The sequence below is a fragment of the Chelonus insularis genome, unplaced genomic scaffold (genome assembly GCF_013357705.1).
Source record: "Chelonus insularis isolate UGA/USDA-ARS -01 unplaced genomic scaffold, ASM1335770v1 contig_74_pilon, whole genome shotgun sequence".
Taxonomy (NCBI): domain Eukaryota; kingdom Metazoa; phylum Arthropoda; class Insecta; order Hymenoptera; family Braconidae; genus Chelonus; species Chelonus insularis.
This window is the reverse complement of record NW_023276734.1, coordinates 249528-269451: the sequence shown is the minus strand read 5'-3', so window position 1 is coordinate 269451 and position 19924 is coordinate 249528. Positions and strand designations below refer to the sequence as shown.

At 35.2% G+C, this 19924-nt stretch overlaps 1 protein-coding gene across 2 annotated transcripts in view; it reads right to left on the bottom strand.

Annotated features, from left to right (window-relative positions):
* LOC118071107 (phosphatidylinositol 3-kinase 2-like) overlaps window positions 1-19924 on the bottom strand; it is a 187913-nt gene that overhangs the window by 92350 nt on the left and 75639 nt on the right. For both annotated transcript variants that reach the window (XM_035090061.1, XM_035090062.1), the window contains exon 3: window positions 14070-14210. In XM_035090061.1, the coding sequence (XP_034945952.1) occupies window positions 14070-14210 (141 nt within the window). The remainder of the gene's footprint in view (window positions 1-14069; window positions 14211-19924) is intronic.

Here is a 19924-nt window from a genome sequence, read left to right as displayed (position 1 = left end):
GTTGAAGAATTAGTTATAAGCTTGCAGGCCTTGTGGGGGAAGCCTGATCATCTTTGCCTCCAAGGAAGCACCTAGGTTAAGACGCCCTTCCACAATAAAATCTAGGAGAGATCACGTGATGGAAACTACTAATGGGGACACAATTTCGCAAATCACAAAGTACTTATGCGATTGGAGGGGGAAATGATAAGACCTCGAACAATTGAAGGGAAGAGGAGTGAGGTTTTAGCTCTTGGAGTAGTAGTACGATTTTGACTTTTGGGAAGAAGAGTAAGATTCTGGCTTTTGGAGAAGAGAGTTGAAATTCAGCGGTTGCTGAGTGAAGATGGAGGAAGCGAGTGAAGGTTGAAGAGATTGAGCAAGGCCAGGAGGAAGATAGTGGACAGTAGAGGTATGGCAGAATACAGGGAGGTCCCGGATGCAGAGAGGGGGTTCCAGCTCTTCCAGGAACCAGTCGAGACTAGGATCCGACACCTAAGTATCCTCTGCAGCTCCTGTAAGTCGTATTGAGTCTGACATTTGGTAATTTTTGGTAGTTTTGTTACAGTTTAGAATTAGACTGATGAAGTGTAGGGAATCTTCCACCCTTGGCTTGCTCTCGTGATTTAGTTAGTTAATAAATTCAGTTTAGAGTGTTATTGTTTAAATTATAAGAGGTATTGATGATTTTGCTTCGGGTTTTAGAGTCATTTATAAGATAAAAATTAGTGTATTTGAGACTAGAGTCGTTAGATTACGGTTAATTAATGTTTAAACGTCAGAAACGATAGGTGATTATTTGAAACTTGTTCCAGAATTCGAGTCACAGTTATTTGTTTGTAAACTATTTTTCTTTATTGATGATGCAGAATCGTTACAGAATGATTTATGATTCTTGTTAATGGAATAATGAATAAGAAAATTGATTTTGTTTTAATAAATTAAGCATTAATGGATAATTGGTATTTGAATAATTGGTAAAGAAGAACCTTCAACTCCAGTTTGTTTATGTAATAATTTTGAATACTTTTGTAGGGTTCAACCGAGGATTATTGCCGGCCCTGACCCTCTCTCCACAACCCACATAACTGAGCTCCAGGAGATCCCCTGTCAGGACCTCTTTACCAGCAGCATCTTAATTAAGTTTAGTCTAAGATTTCGTAATTAGTTTTAAGATTTTTGAGAATTGTGAGAGTTTGGTTGGATTTTGATTTTAGTTTTGAGGATTAGTTGTAAGTTTTGGTCTAGGCTTAAGTTTTTTTTGGATTTAGATGTAAGTTTTGCCAGTTTAGTTATTCTGGCGATAAAAATAACTTGGCGCCCGTCGTTTATAATGATTATAAGCGAACCAGGGATGTTAGCTGATAAATTAGGGTCCTGGAGGAAGGTGAATACTGAGTACACCTACCCCAGTGGAAAAGTATCGTCACAACGCATAAGTTAATTTATTTATACATTTTTTTAATTGTTTATAACCAATTCATATTATTGTAAACAATGTGTAATTGGAAAACGTCATATTTATTTGTGAACAATAATGTCTGGTCAATTTTCGGATGAAACTGTTATCCTCTCGCTCACAAGTAGTTTCACTAGTTAATTTTTCCATTTATTTATTATTTTTTATTTCTGTAAAAAAAAAATGGCTCAACTGAATAAGTTCTCATTTATTCTACATTCAACCTATTAAGGCGCATGTATCAAATCTATACTTTTGTGAACGCAATGATACCGTAGTAGAATGAAAATGTAGTCATTCTATGCGTTTATTATATGAATCATACCACAAACAGCCCCACGGACTGTACAAAACTGTGCGTCAAGTTTAAATGATGAGGACGATAATCTGTGTTCTTGAAATGCTATTATCGTAAATGTACATTATTTAAAAAATTACAAAAAAGCGTGAAATCATTGAATGCCAAGTATTGTATTTCGAATATTAGTCACATTTATTGAAGTAAAATGGATTAATTTTATTTGAAATAGTTTTTAATTGTTTAGAAAATTTTAAAATCGTTTTTGATACTTAGAAAAAAAAAGTACCTTAAAAAACATGTGAAAAAGTAAAAATACAGTATGTTAAAAATTAAAAAACATAAAAAAAAACACATAAAAATAGATTTAGTAATTTTAATTGTAATATTTTGAAACTTGGAAAACTTAGCGTGGCTATTACGACGCGTCAGTAACGGTAACGCTACAGAAAAGACAACGACGTGAATGAAATTATTAATAATAAATATTAATTACAATTATTTTCTTCAATAAAACGTAATAGCCACGCCAAAGCTGACAAAGCAAATAAGCATAAAAATATCTCCTGTAGATACACCCCCAAGAACGACTAAACCCTTATACATGACCAAAAAAGTAAATTGTTTTTTCAATCGCTACTTATCAGCAATTAATTAACTATAGATATGCCGTGGGGTTGGGGATAAAAAGTACGACCCCCCACCCCCTATAGATACACCCCCAAAATTTCATTATTTTTGCTCTATCTCTTACCGTTCTCGAGATATGAGCATTCGTTTATAAAAATATCGTATTTTTATAAATAAAAAGGACGCAAGTAATCTTATTTCTATTGTTTATCACAGATTGTAGAAAAAATGCTGAATTAGTTATCAAAGAGACATAAAAAAACAATTAATTCTTGACAAATCATTAAAAGAAGTGAATTGTTTAAAAAGTCATTGATTATACATAAATAACCAAAGACTGATGTTATTTTCATTCATCATCTTATCATGTTATCGAATAATTAAACAATTAATTGATATTTATAAGGATATACTATTATTTATCATCGTCAGTTTTATCACATAATGATATTTAATTCATTTCAAAATTAGCGCCTCAATAATCTGTACATTTTGTTTACTAACTTTATTTTTTAACCATACTATAGCAACCTCACAATGGTACCAACTTTATAAAAAAAATCGTATATTTAAGCAAAATAAATCTGTATTTTTGTAAATCTTGTATATGGGGGCGTGGCCAATTATTCATTATTTAAAATAATTAATTTTGAAAGACAATAGCATACTTAATCTATTCCTGAAGTAAATTAATGAGGTTTTCTGAAGTTTTATGGCATGTTTAAGTCATTATAATAAAGATATTGCAATTTTAAAGTGTATAACCTCAACAGACTGTGATTCAAGCAGAATAGAGACACGGTAATGCCTTCGTCACCGCCATTCAAACTTGGCGCACGAGACACTACTGCAGTAAACGTGTCCCCTGATTTCAGGCCTTAAAATCAATCACGTGATCTAAAACCAATCGAATAACTTACATTATCAATATGGTTTCTAATATGTCAGCCAATATAGAATTTTTCAATTTAATATGGCCGATCGTTCTCTCTTTTATGTATAAATCTAGTCTTTAATATTTATCAAACTGTAAAAATTCATTGATTCATTAATAACCACGAATGCTAAATGAATCTAAATAATTTTTTATATCTCTAAAGAATGCATGTGATAAAGCTGTATAACTTATTCTTATATCAGGCAGATGGTATGGAAATTTATTATAGTTTAGTATAAGAAGTAAAGATGTAAAATTGTCGGCATTAGAGATTCCGTTGTAAATAGTACACTCGCATATTCCTATAAGCCAGAGAAGAGAGACCAGTATAGAAGTTCAGTCCTTATAGGAGCTAAGAAATGTAGTCAGCATTTATAAAAATGACCGCAAGATGGCACGCCAACCCGGCATCTCGCTGAGCTGAAGTGAAAGGCGGAGCTTAGTTTCGTTCTCGGGTAGTAGGGAGCGAAAAAAATATAGTTTTTTAAAAATTTTTCTTGGGCAACAAAACCCTTATTGTCCCAACATCCTTAATCCCACAAACAATAGGGACTTCTCGAAGTCCTATCTATCACAGTAAGTAGAATCTACTGAGTAGATAGAAATGAGACAAATAACAAAATAGTCTTTCCTCTGTGTTCCGCAGGGCGAGCCCACGCTACTTAAGACTTTAAATATTACTTTACCTTCCATTCCAGTAAATAGGACGATAGCTCAGGGGTAAATTCTTTGTCTACGAATCTTTTGGTGACTGGTTCGAATCTCGCCAGTTGCTTTTTTTTTCATTAATTAAATAAAATTTATTACATTTTTTTTGTAGCAATACTAGTACCCTTTTTCTTTTCTGGGTAATGGATAAAAATCCCAAATTTTTAAAATTATTTTTTACTTAGTTTTAATAACAACAATGGACAACTCATAAATATATGACCGAAAGACATGGTGAAATATCATTGATAGGCTTGATCACAAAACCTACGTTTCCGTAGTCGAGCGTGTTACCTCTGAGCTGTTACAAGAATATCAAACTGGTTTTATAGCTTTTATATATGTTGCGAACAGTGCTGGACCTTTTCTATTTAAAGATTTTTGTTTGAAAATAAACTGGCTTAGGATTCTTGTAATGAGAGTGAAAGAAAACACAAATCTTATCTCTTTTCTCTCTTGGATTAAGGGGCGTGGCTGAAATAAACCGTTGCAGCGCCATCGCTCGATGGGTTCACAGAAACTTCCATGTTGTGACCTGAGATTACCGACATGTTGACCCAAAATACCGACATGTTGACCGAAACTTCGTCCGGATTTTTAACACAGCATTGGACTTCGATACTGGTTTATACTGGTTATACTGTTTCTATTTATGTTCCACAGTCAATGACTTTGCTTTGTTAAAAAAATATTTTGTTGGTAGAACTCTTATTTAATGCGTAACTCTTTTTTTGAAGTTTATATATCAAATACAATTTTCATGAACAAAGAGAGATTGTTTCTGTCATGTAGTTAGTGACTCTTTTTTAGCAAAATTAAAAATTTCCCGTTAAAAAACTCCAAATTGATAGCATATATTCATCTTTTGATTGTCTGTAACAAATTTGATTATTATGAACAAAGACAGTTATTTTTTTTTTAAGCGAAAAAATTTTTTATTGAAAAATCCTGGATATGTTGCACAGATCCCGTTTCCATTTGTTAATAACACATTCAATTGTTATGACTTGTTTACATAAACGAAAAGTAGCTTATAACCTTTCCGACAATCCCCTCTATACGTCTGCCAAGTTTGGTTGCAATCGGATTTTTACATTCGATTAACTTAAGCTGTTAATGAGAACACTGCAATCAAAACTCAAACCTGTCACAATTTATTTTATTGACGCCTTTTTCGTTAATCTTTTAAAAATTTCTCGCATGTTGTGTCGATGCTTCAGCGTCGCCTGGGGACGAAACACACGACGTAACAAAACTCAATATAAAGGGAAATCGCTTATAGCAGAGAAGAGAGACCATAGTCCAGTCAAATGAGGGAAATGGGATAATTTTGGTTTGCTGCGGCCAAATTAATGATTTATAGATGACTGGATCGGAAATTTCGCGAGAAACACCTCAATCGATCTAAAAATGTGCATACATGTTCTTGACATATCTGAGGTAATTTTGTGGGAGATATAAATTTTTTCTTTCCCGAATAATTATTTTTTTTGGCAAAAAAAACGAAAAGAAATGCCCGAAAAAGTATAGCTAGATCGATAGGAAATTTAATTCTCTATCGATCTATATATATATGATTATTGAACCTAAAATTGACAAATTTTCTCTTAAATTTAAAGCGCGTAAAACTTAGAAAAAATCTCGCGCTGAAAAATTTCGAGCTCGAAAAGACTTTTAAAGTCACCAGCATGTGCCCAAAACATCCCCTCTTTACTCACCGTATAGTGTCTTTGTCACACTTACGGTTGGAGTGAGTATTTCACTCGCACTTACGCTTTACCATACTCGGCGCATGCGCAGAAGTTTTGTGTGAGTGCGAGTGAAGCGGAGAGATATGTATTGCTCTCTGTCGCACCCAACAGCGGCAGAAGAGGAAAAGTGCTTTCGGGGCCCAAATATTTATACCTGTATAACTTTTAACAGGTGCAAAATAATAAAAAACTTTGCATAGATGAAATGTTCCATTTTTAATTCTGCACATTTTGAGCCCAAAATCGGGCTGATCGGTGCATTTGAACCAAAATGAGAAGGATTTAAATAATTCATTGTTTATAAAAATAATGAAAAAATTAATAAAAAAAAATTTTTTTTCTCTAAAAATGAAATTTAATATCTCATTTTTCTAAAGAAATCGCCAAAAAGTAATATTTCTAACATTAAGTATTTTTTATTAATTTTCTTAGACGCGACTGAAGCTTTTGTCAATAGTGAAGCTTCAGTCGCGAATAACTTTTTATCTATCATAGATATGAAAAAAAGTGTTCAGTACTTTTTTTATTAAAATTAAATTCTGAACAACTTTTATTTAAAACATTTTTTCATATCTATCATAGAAATCGAGAAATTCGCGAGGGGGGGTGGTTTTTCGCGATTTACTCCCCCCCCCCTATGCGTGCCAAACAATTTTAACCTACACCATTGTGTTTCTCGCGAAATTTCTGATCCAGTCATCTATAAATCATTAATTTGGCCGCAGCAAACCAAAATTATCCCATTTCCCTCATTTGACTGGACTATGGTCTCTCTTCTCTGCTATAAGCGATTTCCCTTTATATTGAGTTTTGTTACGTCGTGTGTTTCGTCCCCAGGCGACGCTGAAGCATCGACACAACATGCGAGAAATTTTTAAAAGATTAACGAAAAAGGCGTCAATAAAATAAATTGTGACAGGTTTGAGTTTTGATTGCAGTGTTCTCATTAACAGCTTAAGTTAATCGAATGTAAAAATCCGATTGCAACCAAACTTGGCAGACGTATAGAGGGGATTGTCGGAAAGGTTATAAGCTACTTTTCGTTTATGTAAACAAGTCATAACAATTGAATGTGTTATTAACAAATGGAAACGGGATCTGTGCAACATATCCAGGATTTTTCAATAAAAAATTTTTTCGCTTAAAAAAAAAATAACTGTCTTTGTTCATAATAATCAAATTTGTTACAGACAATCAAAAGATGAATATATGCTATCAATTTGGAGTTTTTTAACGGGAAATTTTTAATTTTGCTAAAAAAGAGTCACTAACCACATGACAGAAACAATCTCTCTTTGTTCATGAAAATTGTATTTGATATATAAACTTCAAAAAAAGAGTTACGCATTAAATAAGAGTTCTACCAACAAAATATTTTTTTAACAAAGCAAAGTCATTGACTGTGGAACATAAATAGAAACAGCCCATTTTTGTTTATAAGCATTAAATCGTTGTGAAGAAATTCAATTTCACGGTAAAATTCAAATTTTTTGATTACGAAGCAATGCGTATATGGAATTAGCTCATTCAAACTACGAATTCTCTATGCAAATTTTTTTCCAAAAAATCTAATATTATATAACATCATTATGCACATTTCGCGGACGAAGTCGTGAGAATAAGCTAGCTACATGATATAATTATATTTTATGGAAATGGAATCTATACAATAAATATGAGTTTTTTTAACGTAGAATTTTTTCACTTACTGAAAAAAAAATTATCAGCCATATCACATGAATAGAAACGTTTTTTTTTTTTTTCGAAAGAAGTTATTAATTCTGTAACATAAATGGAAATGGACTCTCCCTGTTCATGACCCGTAAATTCGTTATAAATAATTGAAAATTGATTCATACGATAAAATCCTGAATTTTTTTGTTACATATGTTACAAAATATGTTGTGAACAGTTTAACTCGATCTTGAAAATATACTGTTTTCGGGACGGAGTCGCGGGTATACCCCAGTATATTTTAAGAAGACATCGAATTGTGTGAGTGTTTATGAACACATAAGCACTATAAAACTCTCTGAACGTTGCGTGCCAATCACACATTTATTGTAGTTCTATCTAATAGGTAATATCAACGATAATTAATGTCAATATTTAACATTTCTCCCAGTAACAGTCGCGACATAATGCAGTAAATTATACATTCGTTTCTGAAGTCTTAGACACCGGTGATTTTTCATCAAGTTAAAAAAGCAACGGGGCCGTGTGAGAAAAAATTTCTTTTTTTTCAAACTGTATACCATATTAAATCAAAAATACTCCTAGTGTTTAGATCTCATATTACTCTGGAACGGCTAATCCGATTGTCACCAAATTTTGCAGACATGGGAAGAGCATTGTGCAGAAGATAATAGTATTAATGTAAATTATTTATAGCTATTAAATTTGTTGTAAACAGTGGAAAACCGAATCTATTCAATATGTTTGACCTTTTTCAACGGAAAATTTTTTTTTTGCCAAATTTCAGTTACAAACCACGTAAAATGTGTAAAATTATACTTTATTTGTTACTGTTGAGAATTAATTAATTCTCAGTTTGAATTTGCCAGCTGACAGGAACTTAGGCGGCCATCTTGGGACTGGGTCGATAACCAATCGACCAAATAATCAATAATTCTTAATTTAGTCAATCATTTGACGAATTTTCAGTGTCCCTTTTGACTAATGAAGTTCCTGTCGCCATTTTTTTACTGTTCTCGTTCACATGTACACGCCATTCTTATTCATTCTTAACAAATCTTAAAAGTTTGAGTCAATCATCAGTACTAGTGCTATTGTAAATTATCAGAGCCCTTCAAGCTTCATTCTAAAACTAGAATCAAGTAATATTTCAAGACATTTCGTTGTAATTCACGACATTTCATCAAGATTCATTTGCATTGCATTGATAGGCTAACGCCACGTGCACAATCACATTCTTGCTCAACTTGAGAAGCGTGCTGAGCTCGTGTGGGAGGTCAATAATACCGAACACACCAAGTTGTGTATATTTTGGACATTCAATTCAGATTCAGTATTTTAAAATAGACATTCAGTGATTTGGAGCGACATTCAGTCTTCCTAGTTAATAACACAAAGTTGTCAGTGTATTTAGTGTACCTGTTAGTGCTTTAAATAAAGATACTTTATTTTTTATAAAACCTGACTTCCGTTTGCTCTGTTCCGGCACAATCATCCCTATCCTTAAACGGTTAGGTTAAATTCACAAGTTGAGATTTTCTCAACAGTTACTAACAATTGAATTTCTGATAAACAATGAATAATACGAACTAACTGATATATTCAAGTTTTCCCAACGTGATTATTCACATTACGCGGACAAAGTGGCAGGAATCTGCTAGTAGTAGTATACATTAACAGTACGTATATAATATGTTGCAAAAAAGTGTTATATGTACAATGATAATTATTTACGATAAATTATGCAGTTTAACATTTTAATTAACATAACACATTAAAAATAGAAAAAAATGAGAAACACAATAAAATTAAATGGACCGCGATAAAACGAGAAAATTAATGCCATGTATCGAACTTTTTTCTGTACTTTACTAATAGTATATAGAGTTCTTTCTCATGTCTCCTGACTATAAGCTCGCCCGTACCAACTTAACAACACAAAGTTACCAACCCAGTATTCTAGGCAAGTCACCTGACTCATTATTAGTAGTATTTTATTAAATATTGGAAGCTAATAATAAAAGGTTCTTTTAAAGAGAGTAGGCAAGGTTGAGTGATTTTACGTTAGTTTGAAGTAGTATTAAAGACTTAACAGGATGAAGAGGGGCTAGAAGAAGAGAAAGACGAACATTTGTGGGTTGAGAACTTATAATTAGAGAAGTAAATCGCTAACATAGAGTAGCGGGCCAAACGAAACGTGCCACCCGTTAGATGGTTCATGCTGGATAACGTTCTAGCCCTATGGATTGACATTCCATGACCAAGTCTAGAACACACATCAAAAAATTCTTATAATATTGGATAGAAAAAAAAACTAAGGAATTATATAATTGGAAAGGAGCAATGAGTAAGATTTTGAAGCTGGAAGAAGGGAGAGTCGGAGTTTGGAGATTGAAAAGAAGAAAAGTAGTTTGGCAGATGGAGAGTGAAGTAAAGTTTTGGAGCTCGAAGAGCAACAGTAGACTTTTGGAGGATCAATTATCATGAGTAGAGTTTTCGGAGATTGGCATTGCTGATCAAGTCAAGAGGGAAGATAAAATGCAGTTAACATCGTGGAGGTATTGGAGACGGAAAGAAGTTTCCTAGACCTAAAAAGAGGTTCCAGTCCATCCCGAAACAAGTCGAGACCAGATTACGACACCTAAGTATCCTCTACTGCTCCTGTAAGTCGTATTGAGTCTGATTTTTATGGGGTTTATTTTGGTAGTTTGATAAATTTTAAAGTAATGGAATGAAACATAGTTAATCTTCTCCTCTTACATTACTCTCGTGATTTGGTTAAGTTATTAAGTTCAGTTCAAAATATTACAGTTAAGATGAAGAAACATTCCAGAACTTTAGTTAAAGTTATTTGATTGTAAAACATTTGTCATTGATTTCAATCGAATTTTCATCTACGAAAAAAATGCTAATAAATTGTTATCTATAATGAAAAGTCAAATGAATTTATGATTATTTTATAACTGCACATAAAATGCAAAAAAAGGTTGTAAGACTTTACTCATTCTTTAATTCGTTAACAATAAGTAGTAATTTAATTGTCTGTTGTAAATTATTTTTCGATAATTGAAGTTATTGAGTTTTTTCAGATGAATTGGCTTGGCCCAATTTTTAATCTATATTTTGGAGTCAACCATAACCAATTCTATCCATATACACGTAGAAAAATAGACTCTTAAACATGCATGTGGCTTGACATTTTATTCTCAATAACTTATATTAGATGTAAAGAAATTCGATGCGACTTGTCGGGTAATATACCTCCCTTGTTAGCCGACAATTACACTCTCGTAAATTATTCGGTACATCTCTGTTATTTTTCTCTTATCAGTTTCAGTAATTTATAATGTTTTCAACAACAATTGTTTAGGTTAAGTTTAAAGTTTCTCTTCATGTATAGCGTTTTTTCGGGCGTTGCCACATGATATTAATTCGAGGAAATTTTTCCGCCGGTTACTTATGGGAGGATAAGAAAAGTCCTTCGTGAGCTAAAAAAAACAGGCATTATTGCCTTAGAGTGAGAAACCGAGTTTTTCTTAAGACATTATCGTCAGCCTCGATTGAGATTTAATCTAGATTATTAAGATGATTCAATTGTAACGTTTTCACCCGTTTTTACGTCTACAAAGCTAAATCTAAATGGTTTTAGCCGTTTCTGAGATTACCCCAGATAGACATGTTGATAAAATTCCAAAAAAGGTTGTGGGAATACTTTGTGTTCGACGACGAACTTTCCATTTATTCCCTAATCACTGTAAGTATTTTCATAATGGAAAGATAGTAGAGGGCATTTTTGATACGAATCATCCTGCACAAAACTTGTAAAGTCCGATCTTGAAAATAATTGTAAAAAAATTTTTTCAAAAAATATTACGACATTTTTTTGAATATTACTTGTAAAGAACATTGACTATTTGTGCGGGACTAAAGACCATATTAGATGTTTTACTCGAACTGACATAAATTTTTCTATTTTTTACGTAAATGATAAGTTTTTCGTGCAGAATATAATTTTTTTTAAATAATGACTTATTACAGAGTTACAAATTAATTATATTCCACATCAGTAAACTAGGTAATTTACTGATGTGGAATATAATTAATTTGTAACTCTGTAATAAGTCATTATTTAAAAAAAAAAAATTATATTCTGCAAACTAGGTAATTTGGGGAAGGACCGCTATGACCAAGCAAAGGCCTACAGGCCCATAAGTCTAACCTCCTTCGTCCTAAAAACGCTGGAGCGGCTTGTGGACTGTTACCTTAAAGAGAGCGCATTGTGCACCAGGCCCTTGTGCTCAGCACAACACGCCTACCAAAGTGGCAAGTCTGTAGAGACTGCCCTCCATGACCTCGTAGGAGGCCTGGAGAGAGCCCTGGAGACAGGCAGGTCGGCAATTGGGGTCTTTTTAGACATCGAAGGGGCGTTTGATAACACACCCTTCAAAACTATGGGTGAGGCAGTTCAGAACTTCGGAGCAGACGTCACGCTTGCACGATGGATCATGAACTTGCTCGCCAGTAGAACGGCCATCGCCTACTTAGGAGGTACAGAGGTTCGAGCTGCAGTGGCCAGGGGCTGCCCGCAGGGAGGTGTTCTATCTCCCCTGCTGTGGACCCTGGTGGTGGACGAACTTCTTACGAACCTGAAAAAGGCGGGCTTCAGCGTTCAAGGCTACGCTGATGACGTGGCCATCACGGTCACAGGCGACGATTTGGGTAGTCTGTCGCTCAGAATGCAGACGGCCCTCAACGTCGTTGAGAGATGGTGCCAGGTTCGAGGGCTCAGGGTTAACCCGAGCAAAACTGAACTGGTTCTGTTCACAAGAGGAAGGAGGACTGAGTTCAGGCCTCCCTCCATCTTTGGCAAACAGCTGAAATGTTCGGAAACAGTGTGCTACCTTGGAGTAACCTTAGATAGGAAGCTCCACTGGAGGGCACATGTGGACAAACAGGTCAAGAAGGCCACGGCTACCTTCTGGACCTGCAGAAGAATGTTCAGCGCTACATGGGGACTGAAGCCGAAAACAATAAAATGGCTGTACACAGCTGTTGTCATTCCCCAACTAACCTACGCCTCCATAGTATGGTGGACCTCCGTCAGGAGGAACGCCTGCAGGAAGCAACTAAATAAAGTCTATAGAGCGGCACTGCTAGGTATAACGGGAGCCCTGAGGACGACCCCAACCCTAGCTATGGGCTGCCTACTGAGCATCCCTCCGCCGGAACTGATGGTGGAGGTGCTAGCGAAGAGGGCGGCCATCCGCTTGAGGAGCCATAGACAGTGGACGAGCTTTCGAGCTGGGCATGCGGCGATTCTGGGCCCGGAGGACCCTACGGGACTCAGTGGCAAAAAGGTCGATCGCTGCCCCAGGAAGCTAGAATTCTCACCCGGATACGAAGTCATCTTCATGGACAGACGGACCTGGCTGGAGGAAGGCGAGGAATCGCTTACTCCCAAGGGGCCTGTCTGGTACGTGGATGGGGCGAAGTGTAAGGGGGGAGAGGCCGGAGCCGGAATCTGGTGCGGGGGACCACGGGTGGAGGAATCCTACACCCTGGGCCAGGACGCTTCCGTGTTCCAGGCAGAGGTGTACGCAATCCTGTTATGCGCTATGCATATAACCAAAAGAGATTGCACTGGGCAGCATATCTATATCTGCAGTGACAGCTATGCTGCCTTAACGGCTCTTTCGCAAGTGGCTACCTGTTCAAAACTCGTGGACCACTGCAGAAGGGTACTAAAACAAGCGGCATGCCGCAACAAACTGAAGCTGCTAAAGGTACCAAGTCACTGCGGTATACGCGGCAACACCGAAGCTGACAGGCTGGCCCGTATTGGCGCCAGCGGCGGAGGTGACAGGGGCCCAGTGGAGATAAACGCTCCCGGGGAACTTGTAAAGGCGCTGGGGGACAAGTGGCTGCACAAAAGATTCACCAGCTACTGGGCGGAGACCTCGGGGATGAGGCACACCAGAGCGTTCATCAGGAAACCCACAACTCAAGTGAGTAGGGACCTGATCGAACTGGATAAAAGAAGGCTAAGAGTGGCCGTGGGCACCGTCACAGGGCACTGGCTAACTCGACGCCATATGAAGATGCTGGGACGCGGAGAGGAATCCGCGTGCCGGTGGTGTGGTGAGGAGGAAGAGACGCCTCTCCACATGATAAGGGAATGCTCGGGGCTAAGGGAACCCAGGCAGCGCCTGTTAGGGAACCTTGAGACCGACGCACCCATCCTTGAGACGGTCGGGACGGACAGGCTTCTGCAATTTTGCTACGAGGCCGGGCTGTACCAACCCACCTAAGACCGCCTTTACCACAAGCTTGGACCCAGTACAATGGCCCCGTGGCTAAGTGCAGGGGAGGCGGGGCAGATTAATGGGGAAAACTAGGTAATTTTTTATGTTTTTAAAAATGTTTTTTTTTTTAAATATTATAAAGAAAAAACAAAAGCTAGTAAATTATTGTTATATTTTCAAATCATTATTCTTGTATTGCGCCTATCAATAATAATTGCAATAAAAGAAATTACAAATTTTATTTTGAATTAAAAATAGACGGTCTCAAAATAAAGAACTTGATGAATGTATATAATAAAAACTTACTAACCTTCGGCGATCAATCGTTCCCGTATTTCCCATGCAAAAATTGTTGGATTCTCTCGTTTATATTGCTCAATTTTGGCTACAACCGTGGGAGTAGCAACTTTTGGTTTACTTCCTCCAATCAAACCGGGTGGCCTTAACGTTCCTATAATTAAATAATACTCATGATCAATAACATACAATATGAGGGAAAACCAATAAAGAAACTATTATCCAACATTATATAGTGGTTGTATTTCTACAGTTATAATGGTTCTCGGTATCCAATGATTACATGGAGTAGTGCATATTTGAATTAACTTTTAGGGAAAAAGAACTAAATTGTCGTTTGGATGGCTTGTAATTTAATTACAAAACGATAAGGATTCCTGCATAGAGGAAAAAGTAGATATGTTTTGCAAAAGTGTGGCTTCAAAGCTGCGTACATTGGGAATCATGGTGCAAGTTATATGTGTTAAACATTCATTTTTAACACCTTCTTTTCTCTATCTGCTCTTACTCTCCTCTGCTTTAGATGTTTGCGAAATAATAAATACACGTACTTTCTCTGCACAAGTTTAACTTGTTATGGACCATGCTATTTAAATATTGTAATGTCTATGTATATTTCCTAGAAAATTCTTTAATGTATTTTAGGTAAAAAGGTGTTAAAGACTTCAAAAATCAGTTGAGGATAAATATTTAAATAAATTTTATTGCTTTTAAAAAAGTCACGTGGCAAAAAGCAATAAAATTTATAAAAAGAATGTTTGTGTGCCGTGTGAATATTTTTAGATATTTCTAAAATAGATAGGCTATCTGAACAGAATTATATCCCATTTGACTTGATAAAAACGAAAGGATCGATCCATCGGTCAATTGTCGACAAAGTAAGATTAAGATCAGATTGTAGGAGAACATCTTTTGTAAACAATCTTTTCGTTTTTCATGAGTATTGAATTAATAATATTCTAAAGTTAGTTCATTTTTGTATAAATTTGATCGTCAAATAAGATTCGATAAATATTTGAATTAATTGATTGATGAACGTAAAAAACAGCGCTGACTGGAAAATCTATTCTTCTTTATAAATTTCTGGTGTCTGTCTGTCTGTCCACAGTACTCTCGGTAGAGGGTGTTATTAGAAAGGATATAGGCTACTTTTTAATCATGTAAATTGTTTATATCGATTGAATTTATTATAAAAAGTTGAAAACAGGTTCTATGCAACATATTTTGGTTCTTCTAACGCGTATTTCGTTCGTTTGCCAAAAAAATGTGACCAACTATGTTACTCCTTCTGTTTATAGCAATTTAATTGGTGATAAACAACAGAAAACGAGGTCTATTTGATAAAACAAAAAAAACTAACTAAAAATACTTATACATTCATATTTACGTGTAACGCATTTTCATCAACACGCTTATGTCCAACGCACATATTCGTGCAGCAGGCGATGGCCATTGTGCACGCATGTGAATTAAGTGCCTGAACGAACATTTATGTAGTTTTAGAAGAATAATGGATGGATCCTCTGATAACAAAGGGGTTTTCAACATGAAAATAGGTCACTCCATCAAAATAAAACCTAATGTCTTTACAGAATTTTTATGTGTTCAATATTTTGGGAGTAAATTAAGGTTATAAATACCAAATGGCGAGGTTATTCGCCCACTGCTAGAGCGAGGCAGACTGGGGTCTTCAGGCCGGTAGAGTAGGGTTTTTGGAGCGCGCGGCTAATGGATACCTTTTCGTCTTCATGCTCTCCTAATACTCCGCGTAAATTTTGGATTATAAATTTTCCCATAAATAACAGTTAACGGACATATGTGTATGTGTACACATACACGACCACAAACTGATACGCACAGCATAAGTCAAAAGTTTAAACAATGGTGATATGGGGCATTCGTTGACCGGACGTTTCGAAGACTAAATTCTAAATGATAAGCTATAATAATATTTAGTTACAAAATATTAATTTTGTCATAAATTGTCAAAAACGCAAGGAACTGCGTTATTTTTGTTATTAAAATATAACCTCTCTGTCTACAACATAAAATAATGTAGATGGCCGCGGCTGCACACCTTCAGATGGAGGACAACCCGTGAAAATGAATGAAAAACTTTAAAAACATACACATTAAACAAAAACCATATGATACTTTGGAAAATAACAAATGTACAGGCAGACAGACAATTTCAGTGATAAGGGCTAAAGAACTCGACGTTATCAAGTCCACCTGGAAACTCCTGACGTTGCTCTTATATTTCCATGGTTACAGCAATGTTGGAAGTCGAGCTCCGGAGCCGCCATCATCACTCACGTGATCTTTCTCCTTCGTCTCTTACAAAATCTCGGAAAGTGAACCTTGCAATGCTATCGCGGTCAGGGCAAGTTACCTCAATCCCCGACCGTGTAGGTGCCAATTCATCCAACAAAAATTAATTAATCACAAATCCTACTTGTGGACGCCACTCGTTTTTAGGCCCCAAAACGAGATACCTGGAAAAAGCTGGTTAGCTTTATTACTCAAAAATCGCGAAAAAAATTCCGTGGACACAAATAAGCTTCACAAGAAGCAAATAAATTTAACAAAAGATTTTATTTATGAGAAGAAAAATAAATTTTTATTGAAACCAATGAATTATTTCAATGAATCAGTTGTTTACTAATTGCTAAAAACGAATTAAATTATTAACATATGAATATTAATTTCATCGATAATTATTGATAATAACGAATAGAGTAAATTAATCAATAATCAAATATTACTCGTGAGAACGTTCTCGACGCATCTAAAGTTTTAAAACAAAGAACCTCCTCAGCGAGGATAAAGGACAAGTCCTCAATAACGCGTACTGGTACCAGGTTAAAAGTACGTTAAATAGACGTTTACTCACTTTCTTACACCCATACCATACACACCGGAAAATAGATTAAGGAACGACAGAAGAATTGTGTAAAGATGACGTTGCTTACGAAAGCTCCTCCAGGTATCGTGACGCCTTCGATTCAACGGGGCTTGTAAGTACGACGAGACACCCAAAACAAACCGAAGCTTCAGATCCTTCACTGCTAGCCACGCCAGCCAAGAAATTGTTCATTCACTGCCTCGCAACGTCGAGGTCTTACAATGCTTAGTGACGGGCTATGACGAGCCATCTAGCAGTTCACTACGGTGGTATGACTCTCGGCCGATCTACTGTAAGCAACCGCAGTGCTACCACGCTCGAAAGTAAAAGTGGAGGGGCTGACTGAGTACTGTTTCAAGCCTTGAGTCTTGCCCAAACAAGGCCTACGCACGGGGGGCCTGTTGCTCCAGCCCGCTACCTGAAAAAATAAAACCACAGGAAGCTGCGCATGAACTTGTTTTTACATTTACGGCTACTACGCGCAGAGTATGTATGCTCCAACACCCTTTCAGCTACAGGCGTGGCAGTTGAGCCGTGAATTGTCCAAGTGAGAGCAAAACAGCACAGCATCTAATAAAGACATAAAAAGAGATAGATACATGTTTGATGCTATGAACCACGTGTATCACACGGCGATGTTTATCACCGTCAGAGAAGAGAGACTAGCATAGAAGTCCAATCTTGGGTTAAAAGTCCGGACGAAGTTTCGGATAACATGTCGGTAAACCCTGGAACTTATGTTATCTGACCGGTAGTTGTCGCTTCGGAAAATCGACCGTAGACATGCCCCTAAATTTTACAACGCATGCGTAAAAAAGGGAGTAGAATGAAATTTAAACTAAAATTCCTAACTTCTATTTTTTGTTCTTAAAATAAATTATGATAATTATATTAAAAATATTACATAGAACTTATTTTTAATTGCACATTTATTCAGTACCGGACATAAATGCTGTTTAATTTTTTAAAGGTTATACATGTGATTTCCCTATACCGTTTTATAGAAAATCACACAGCATTTATATCCGGTACTGTATATTTTTAATTGATATCATAATAACATTATAAATGTTATTATGAATATTAAAAAGTATTATGGCTAACTGTTGTTAGCCCAGTTCCCTATGCTTGTTATCCCGATTAGGTGTTAGCCGAGTTTAAATTGCAGCGTTAGAAGTGATAAAATAAATAGTAATGTGTCACATACAAAATTGAGTTATTTTCTTTTATAATAAAAATTTATGCATTATTTTTCCTAACAAGTGTTTACGGCGGTAGTGGTAAAAAAGGATAATCCGTCATAAACTTGTGGCATCCCAATGCCTGCCGAAGATGGTTCAACTCAACTTAAAGGTACCCAAACCCACACGCAAAGAAAAGTGATTATTAATTTCTTTCTTCTGACTCAAGTTTCTATTATACTTGATCATATTTTCTGTACGTTGTGAACATTAAGAAAATATGTCTTCACATCTATGCGGTTATGATTTATTTCAATGTGATGAATGACAAATAAATCGCAATTCAATTTTTAGAATTTGTACCTTTAATTACATTTTATTAGTTGATTTGTAATTATAGTTTACACTTTGAATGGTTATTTCCAGAAGAATTATAATTCTTATTGCTGTAGAACACTACCTGAAACAGTGGTTTATGGTAATTCAAATTGTATTGATGATTAGATTCGATGATAGTAATTATGAAAAGTGTAAGTATAAATTAATTATTTATTCCATAATTTTCGCTTCTTTTTTTCATTTACTTATTTTCTTAGCATCTTTCGTTTGGGTATTGAATATAATTCTTAAAAAGGTGGCAACAAATCATATTTATTTTTTATTTTTTGATGATAACTTTTATCTTACAGGTCACAAATTGAAAATGATTTCTAAGATATTGGAACTTGGGATTACTGAATAGATGGGGAGAAGTCATTTGTATAGATACAGTAAAGTTTTGCAGAATGAGAATGTTGATAATAATGCAATTCAACCACTTCTCACTTGTCTTATACTTATTTATGTTTTGCACCAATTAAATATCTGTATGGCTGCCCCTCTTAACGCATGACGCATACGTCTTTATGCCAGTGTTTAAACTCACAAAAATTTTTTAAATCAATTTAAAAAGTTGAACAATTCATCAACTCAACTGCTGCTATTTCGAGCAATTTTAAGAAAATTCCTAATTATTCGCCTCTGCGATTATACAATTAATTAAGCATAATTTATTAGTGAATAACCACTAAATTCTTTATTAGTGAATATATCCTACGTTGTTCATTAGCAAATAAATAGTATATGAGTGATTAGTTAATAAGTGATTAGTAAGTAATTAGTGTATAAGCTAGTGTCTAAGTAGTTTATAAGTGATTAGTGTAATCAAACGTGTACAAACAATGGCTTCTCGTGCGTTGTGCGTGTATCGAGGCTGTACCAATTCTCCATATAAAAGACCGGATCTGACCTTTGATCGATTTTCACCTGATAACAGGTAACAGTTTCGTTGAAATTTTATATTTATAATATTAATATTACAATTACATTTACATTATTTGCATTAAAACAGCTTTAAAGACGCTATAATAGTCAATAATAATTGTCAATAATATGGAATTGTGTTCATAACAATTGAACATTGTTACTAACAAGTGATTATTGATCATAGTAATATTTAAATGATAAGTTTTAAATTGTTATAAACAATAAAAATAGGGACCCTTTCTATATATATGAGTACTGTTTACGCATAATTTTTTCGTTTACTAAAAAAATGTTACCAATCGTATGCCATAAATGAAAACATACTTTTTTCGTGTATAACAATGAAATTTGTTATAAATAATGAATAAAAGGATCTATGAGGTATATTCGAATTCTTCTAACGCACAATTTTTTCTTTTACTGAAATAAAGTAACTAACCATATCAAATGAATAAAAACAGACTCATTTCGTTTATA